This window comes from Glossina fuscipes, unplaced genomic scaffold (genome assembly GCF_014805625.2).
Source record: "Glossina fuscipes isolate IAEA_lab_2018 unplaced genomic scaffold, Yale_Gfus_2 66804, whole genome shotgun sequence".
NCBI classification, from domain to species: Eukaryota; Metazoa; Arthropoda; class Insecta; order Diptera; family Glossinidae; genus Glossina; species Glossina fuscipes.
The window spans coordinates 5,153-13,473 of NW_024004122.1; the positions used below are offsets into that span (position 1 = coordinate 5,153).

The window sequence follows — 8,321 nt, forward strand, 5'->3', positions numbered from 1 at the left end:
CATCTGTAAACCTTTGCTAACAAACCCTTAAATTACATTGTAAAGAGAAATTTAGTATACAATAGGTACACGCGTACACGGTAGCTGCTTGGAAGAGCTTTTTCTTCCAATTGGTTCTAAGACCTATTTTCTTAATTCTGAGTCGGTATCCATGTTCTAAATATCTACTATCACACAATGCATTCTGTTCATGATGGACGTGACCAACGAACAAATGGGTAGTTTAAAAAAAAAAACAACAGCTATAAGAGTTAATTTGGCCGTCTGGGTATCACTTGTCAATCCAGATTGCAATTTTCGAAATATCTTAAGGCTAAAGTGAAAGAAGAAATTTTGTCCCATTCATATTTTTATGACAATGACATCAAAGATTTTGATTGTGGTGGGTATGCAAAATTCGGCGAAAGACGAATACAACTTTCCTACTTGTTTCAAGTTTTAATTCTCAGTGCTGTACATGTATGACATAAAGTGTATACGTTGACTTTTGCGTTTCAATAATGAATGGAAAAGCACAAGAACATATATATGCAGTCGTACATATATCGATTAGATGGAACTCTTGTACTTAACTATGGTTGTTGTAAAATAAATGATCATTCTTCTCATCTTTCTCTTCTAATGAGAATAATTGTTTGCAAAATTTCAAAACTTTTGAAGGAGTCCATAATGATGATGAATAAAGTCGAATCTTGCAAAATGATATTATATACATCATCCTTTTGTTTTAAATATATATATCTATATAAAGGACTCCAGTGAAATTGCTACGATATCATATAAAAATCCACTTTCTTATAAGAGGTACCTTTTCTAGTTAAAACATTAACTGACATTTTGAAAAATTGTACGCAAAGTTTTAACTTTCAATTGAAGGAAATTTCATTAAGAAGAAAATATCAATAGGAAAATAGGCAGAGTTCTAGATATATATTTATATATTCTTGCAATTTCAATATCCTTGTTGAAATAGAAAAATTTCCTAAACCTCGTTTAAAAAAAGCATTTACCAAAAAATGAATAAAAAGAATCAAAGGACACGCTTAAATTCCTTTTCTTCTTTACGACACTTTTGCTATTCGGCCACAGGCCTAGGCCAGAACTGGAAAGCATGTCTTGAGGAGGAAATCAATTTAGAGGATGAATATGGGGATTGGGGTAGCGATGAATGCTTGGAATTGAAGCAACAAGCTCTGTCACGGTACACTGCATACCTAATATGAACGCTTATATACTAAACTTTATTCCTTCTCATTGCTGTTAGCACAAAGATGTTAGTAAGAGATTATTTTGAATTCAAAGCCGCTCGTTCCATACAACGTTTTGTACGCGGATGGTTAATACGTAATCGTCTAGCCAAACGAATTCGTGCTGTTATTATAATTCAAACTGAATGGCGCCGGTTTCACTATCAGCGTTTATATTTTCGCAAAGTGGAGAGACTTTTGCAGCAACGCATTGAGGAATATTATTTCCTGGCAGCTCAAAAGATTCAGGCAGCATTTCGTGGTTGGTGGTCTCGCGAGCATATACACGATCATACTCATTTAATGCGATTACATATTACGGCCGGGGAGGATTTGTTGCATTGTATAGCCTTCAAGTTGCATCATTTAATTCGTACCCGTGCCATACCTGGTATTTATTCGTTAAAGAATACAACGTAAGGGAATGAAAAATGTAGAAGAGGAAAATTTTCAACCATCTCCCAACCATGCTTTTGAATTTTTCCAGAACCCTCTCTAAAGTAGAGCAACTTTTGGCCACCATGACATTTAAACAGTGCAATGATCGCGCTCGCGAGTTAAATCGGCGGCATGCGGAACTGATTCATCATTCCAAGAAACGATACAAAAAATCCCAATTTGCTAGTGAAATACCGTTTCCTGGACCAAATATCTACAATTTATGTGAACCAAAATGCATATCGTTGTATTCCGATAGAGATGCCGATAGAAAAATGACGAAAATTCTACGCATGTATGAAAAAGCTCAAAGCGAGGATTCTAAGGTTTTTAAATTACGTCGCAAAAGTAAGTAATGATTTCGGTAACAGAAATTTTCTCACTATACTCTTGGTTGGTTTTTTTACTATTCTCCTGGTTGACACCGATTTGAGAAAAGTGGTGATGTTGAATAAAATTGCGTGGAGTTGATGGTTAGCAATAGATAAGAAATATGAAGAAATGAAAGTTTTTTTTTAGTGATGAATATCGCTGCGTTCCTTGGAGCTCTATCCATTTGTATTGCTTTGGATGACCATATAGATAATAAGAAGATATAATAAGAGTGAAAGTTAATCACTATGTGTTGTTGTTGATACAAAATTCTTTTCAGAGGGAAAAATTCCTGCCGGGTTTCGGCATATTTGCCTGCCGCCGCCCACAACTTTTTGCGGCGACGTTGTACGTAGCATGAAGAGATGGAAAATAATCAAAGAAAATAACTTGACTGTGGAAACAAAGATACTGGAAAATCCACGAAATGTGGAGAATTTCCTAAAAGAAGTCCAGTCGAAGTGGGACATTTTACATGGCAATTGTCATTGCAAAGATGCGTTCATCAAAGAACTTGAAAAGGGGAAGAAATTCACTGGCGTTTGCTCTGCAACTTAATACATGGATTTTTATTTTTTACCTTTTAATCTTGTAAAAAAAAAAGAAAAGAATTTTTTTATTATCCTTAAAAAATTCACTGACAATAAAAAGATCAACTTCTGTCACCTGAGAATTACATTTTATGACCTGAAAATTTCCCAAGGGATTTAGGTAGGAACTGTGTCAACACATGGGAAATTTTCACGCATTCTCACTATGGGTACGATGACATAAAAGAGGGTTGTCTGTGAGGAGAGCAAACCACGGAGTAAGTTCTTATGGATTTCACTTTTGAATGGAAATTTGTTTAGTCATTTAAATGATTTTCATCGAAGAGATTCTTTCTGAAAAACCCTTAAGCGATGGGTGAAGACGTTAGAAAAATTCTTTGAAGTGCAAGCAATCGGATGAGATGAAGGACATATATATCATATTCGGTAATGGATTGTTTGGAATGAGATCAATTCCTATGACCGTTTGCTTACGATATATTCCATAAATTTTTAGTTAATCAGATTTTTAGTGGGATAACCATTTAAAAGTGCCTTATTTTCATTTAGAGAATCAATGTATTGCAGCTTCAACATTAACAAATGGTTAGAATCCTTTTTTCAGAATTAGTGCTTCAAAAAACAAGTGAAAGTTATGTCCGACTGGGGCGCAGTCTTGCATACCCAGCCACCATTAAAATATTTAATTTCTAAACTGGTTTGTATAAATTCGCTAACCTGAAAACGTACATGTTGCCTTGAATTTTCCCGAAATTTTGGGTATAGATAATGTAAATATTGATGCTTATGCGGTATGTGTTTGAGCTGTTTGTGAACTGCCGTTCAGCGTTAGTAAAATTGTAAGGAGATGTCATTTGCAGGATTAGGTTTCTTTCTGTGTTTAGCTGGACTAAACTGGACAGAAGCGCAGCTGGTGCTACGGAGAGCACTAAGTTGGGTTGGAGCATATACGCTCAAAATTGTCGCCTTGAAGACAATGAAATTCACGCGCGTCCATCTGTCTCCAGCAAAAGCAAGCCAGGAAGTGATCTGTGGTTTTAGCTGTTATCCAGTTTCGATCGCTTTCGAATATCACTTCTTTAGATCCATGCAGTTCTATTTACCAGAGCAGTAATTTCCAAAAGTTGAAGATGTATGAAAATGAGTCCCTGTAGAAAGTTTCTATCGCGAGGACGTTCGTAATCTATCCGAATAAAAGGCAAAAGGTTATAGATATTGATTGTGAAAATATTTATTGTTAAGCTTTGTAACAAGCATGTGTTAAATAAGAGCGAATTTTATCAAAAAACGGAAAGTATTTATTAATGCTTGGGTTGATAAATTGATTTAGAAGTAAATGTCCACAAGCAATGTCGTGGAAATTGATAATTCATCCCCATATTATCCACTAAACTACCCAAGTTCTCAACTTCAATCTGAAAAAGAATCGATATCTTCAAGAAATGAGGTCATTACAGCGAGGACATTGGGTTAAAGTTTCCTTCTACGCGAAACTATTAGTACGTGCGCAATCACGCCTTATACTTAAGCGCATTAATTTAAGATAAATTAAGCGGATAAAATCTCTTGAGCAGTCCATTTCAAAATCATGGTCACACCTTTTTCACACCTTTATTTTAGTGAATGTATATAAAATACCGTGAGAGGCATTGTTAATAAAACGCTCTACGTATCCATAAACCGAGAGGCATCTTCATTTTCCGACAAGCCCTAAGTAGACGAATATGCTGTAAGATCTCCTTGCTTCAGTGGAAATCCGATCATTACTGTATGTGAAATGATAACATTGATGTATATATATTTTCCAATTGCAAGCTTTAATATTTGAAAGAAGAAAAATTAACTTCAAGATATAAGAAATACCTATGATTTATTAGAGCAAAGCAAGCAATAGCAACAGTATGTGCGTTAATCTCTTTTTCTGATATGACAACAAACTAACAAAAAAAAAAAAAGTTTTACTTTCTAAATAAATGACCAGAGCAAGTACAACATACGTTACATAGAGAGAGTTTTCATAGTGCAGATGCAGTGACATTTAAAAAACGTGCGATAAGGAAAAACTAAATAAAAACACAATTTCCTCAATGCTTTCGCTGCGTCCCTCGTATTATTAATGATTATTGTCCGTGGTCTTTGACAGAAATCGATGAGTGATTACAACACAGTGTGGGGTCCTAATAAAGAAAGATAGAAAAAAGAAAAGCAAACGACCGGCAAACTTTTCTTCTAATATTTAAGTCTCTGTTGATTTCCTTCTTTCCTTTTTTTATGGTCATAAACTGAAATTGAAATATCACTATATCTCTTTTAATTGCCAAACAGAGTAGTAAGCAAGTTTGTATGTTTATGCCCACATATGACATAGAGATAAGTAAGCGAAAGACATTTGATGCTAACTTTAATGTTCCTCTTTATTGCTATGTGTAAGTGAGCGTTTGTCGTTAGAAATCTTTGGCAGCGTATTTTTTGATATAATTTTTTTTTTCTTTTATAAACGATCTTGGAAGCAATGCGCATAGTAGTAATTGCAAGCATTTAATTTTATAACCCTCACCGAAGGATGGAAGTATGTTCAATTTGTAAGTATCAGAGAATCCGCGCAATAGCCTAAGGTTATGACGGCCAAGACCGTCTATCCCTCTGTCGGTTATCGAAACACTCATTACAGATAAAAGTTAAGATAAATGGGTAACAAGATTATAATGAGCAAACTGTCGGCTTTTCAAAATAAAGCATTATATGGAAAGTGGTCGGAAAATTGGTCCAAACCGGGCTACTTTCAATAGCATTTCATCGAAATGTCTTAAAAATTGCGAATATAAGACGCACAGACTGACGAGGCACCTTACGAATGAAAGATGGGTCCATCTCAAATCCTTCTGAATGTTGCATACATCTGCGTACATTTAATATACTCTTGTACCAAAGTCATGTAAGGTATAAAAATGGAGTTCGCATATCGCCTCTTAATTGAGGATGATTGCTCGGGTTTGGAAATAAACCTGACTATTCCATGACTATACCTGCGATGGAAGGTGTTGCTACCTAATTGACACAAAGTGTTTACAGGCACTACTTTAACTTTCCATAAGAAACTAGGCGTGATCCGCCTATGAACAAACAGCATAGGAAACGAAATAATTAGAATTCAAGCAAAGCCCGTATAAAAATTTTCTGGGAGATTATTGAACGGATAATAAAAAATTGGTTCATATCTATCAAGTACCACATACTTTTCTATGAGAAGCAGGATACTTCAGATCCACTTCATTTTCTTGTCTGTTTAAAATTCTAACAGTCGACATTTATAGAAAGTTTTGTAAAACATTTGATTCAATTTTAAGTTGATATCATACATAGGAACAGGAATATGGTGGAATTTTGAAAAGGACTAATCAACAATAAAATCTAATAATTTCCAAGCAAATAACGAGCGATGTCTTTGTTAAAATTTCTTTCCATTTTTTTAACACTCAACATTGCACATTTACCACATAAAATTTGAATGGATATGGATCGAAACGCACTTGCATAACACTTTGATTTAAAAATACTTCGTACGCGCTTTGAGAAAAAAAAAAAAAATTGAAGTTTAAAAATACTTTCTACGCGATTTGATTTTGGTTGATAAGGCAACACTCACCTCCATCCAGTTTCGCGAAACTCTCGTAACTGGGCCTCCGAAAGTCAAACAATTTTTTTAACTTTATGACAGAAATTTTGGTGCGGTTTTACGCTGGTTTAGTAGGGATATACATCTTCATAAACACTGGTAGCTCAACCGATAAGATGTTGATAGACTGAAATTGATGGTATGGAAGCCTGATGTTAAAATGGTTTTACAAAAGCCATAAAAATCAAAGTGAAAAAGTAGAAGTTAAGCGACAAAATAGCAGCGCATTATATACATATATAGGTATGTGCATTTATAAATATGTATACATACTCGTATATATATATATTAGTTTGGGGAAAAAGAAATCTATTATTTTTTCGGTAGATGGCTGCACTGATAGATTTCTCGTAAAGTATCGATCAAACAATTTCAGATTTATGCTCGTTGGAAAGGTGACATTTCGCAGTAAAAAATTCTTTTGCTGTTTTTGTTTGGTGCATTCAGTTGTGAGTTACAGCGTGTTAAAAATGGAAGTGAACAAAGAGAAAATTCGGCACATTTTACAGTTTTTCTTTGACAAAGGCGAAAATGCAAGCCAGGCGGCTAAAATTGTGAATGGTGTTTATGATTCCGATACTGTAACAGCCAATTATGTGCAATTTTGGTTTCGTAGATTCCGTTCAGGAATTTTTGATGTTAAAGATGCACCTCGCACAGGTAGGCCGGTTGTCGAAAATGTCGATAAAATCGGAGAAATGATCGAAGTTGACCGGCATGTTAGCAGTCGTAACATCGCCCAGGAGCTAAAAATCGACCATAAAACAGTTTTAAACCATTTACACAAAGCTGGATTCAAAAAGAAGCTCGATGTTTGGGTGCCACACCAATTAATAGAAAAAAACATGATGGATCGAATTTCCATCTGCGAAGCCTTGGCCAAACGGAATCTAGGGAGGATTGTGAAAATCGACTACTAGAGTTTTTTGCAAATAGAGACCAGGACTTCTATGAGAGAGGCATTTTGAAGTTACCTTTAAAATGGCAACAAATCATACAACAAAACGGTGCATATTTGACCCAAATCGGACAATCCGAAGCATGTTAAATAAAGTCCTGAAGTTCACATAAAAATAATGGATTTCTTTTTCCCCAAACTAATATATACGTATATAAAATATGCATGTGACACATCACTTAATAAGTGCGGGGAATGGCATATAGATATCGCCACTGTTAACGAATCCATGTGCTTTTTGGATGATGGTAGGTAGTACGAAATGTTCCAACATTTTGTTCACAATCCAGATTAAAAGATTCATTTGTAGTATATTTTTATTACGCGTCTTGCTTTTTTGCTTGTGCGTCGACCAAAGATACCATGAAGGTTTTTCTATGCAAAAGTTACCACTTTCTCCATGTTGAAAGGAAAGTCTTGTTATATATAACTCTTATTTAATCTTTACCATCTAGGAAAAAAACGCGAACCGCTGAAAGGTTATTGGTTTTCCTGCTTAAAAAGGTTCAGACGAAGATGTTGTTGAACCGGATCCATTGATGATAAATAGATACAATGCAGATTGTTACAGGTTTGGAAAAGATAGATCTTATTTACGGCTGAGTAAGTCTATAGAGTTTGCGTCGATTAGTGAAGAAATCATGATTGCACAATACATGAAATGGCATTTCCGAATGGGAATAATGCTCGGACTTATACTGTAAAACTTGTCCACGAACTGTTAACAACACTGAAGTGGAATATGCTATCATCCATTTGCCATTTGCCTGAACTAACAATTTATTGTCGGTGTTGCTGTGCGTAACCTCGCATTAGCAGACCAAATTCAGACATTCGCGCAGACCTTAAGATTTTAAGGCGAACAGAAGGCACATTTAATATCAAATATCCAGTTACGTCCATAATATCACAACTCATTCCAGAATTAATGTCCTGTGAAAGGATATAAACGGATACTGCAAAAATATTTACAAAGACCTGACAAAATGACCTCGAGACAACGAGATATTCCACTATTTTCTTTAAAATTGAGATTAGGAAATTCTTAGGAACTCTCTCTGTGTATCATATACATCACA

At 35.0% G+C, this 8,321-nt stretch overlaps 1 protein-coding gene across 1 annotated transcript; it reads left to right on the top strand.

The window, feature by feature from the left end:
- Window positions 1–358: 358 nt before the first annotated feature.
- Window positions 359–2,615, top strand: LOC119643882. Its single transcript, XM_038043382.1, has 5 exons — window positions 359–386; window positions 1,090–1,201; window positions 1,265–1,663; window positions 1,735–2,039; window positions 2,347–2,615. The coding sequence occupies exons 1-5, from the start codon at window positions 359–361 to the stop codon at window positions 2,613–2,615; spliced, it is 1,113 nt and encodes a 370-aa protein (XP_037899310.1).
- The last annotated feature ends 5,706 nt before the right edge of the window (window positions 2,616–8,321 follow it).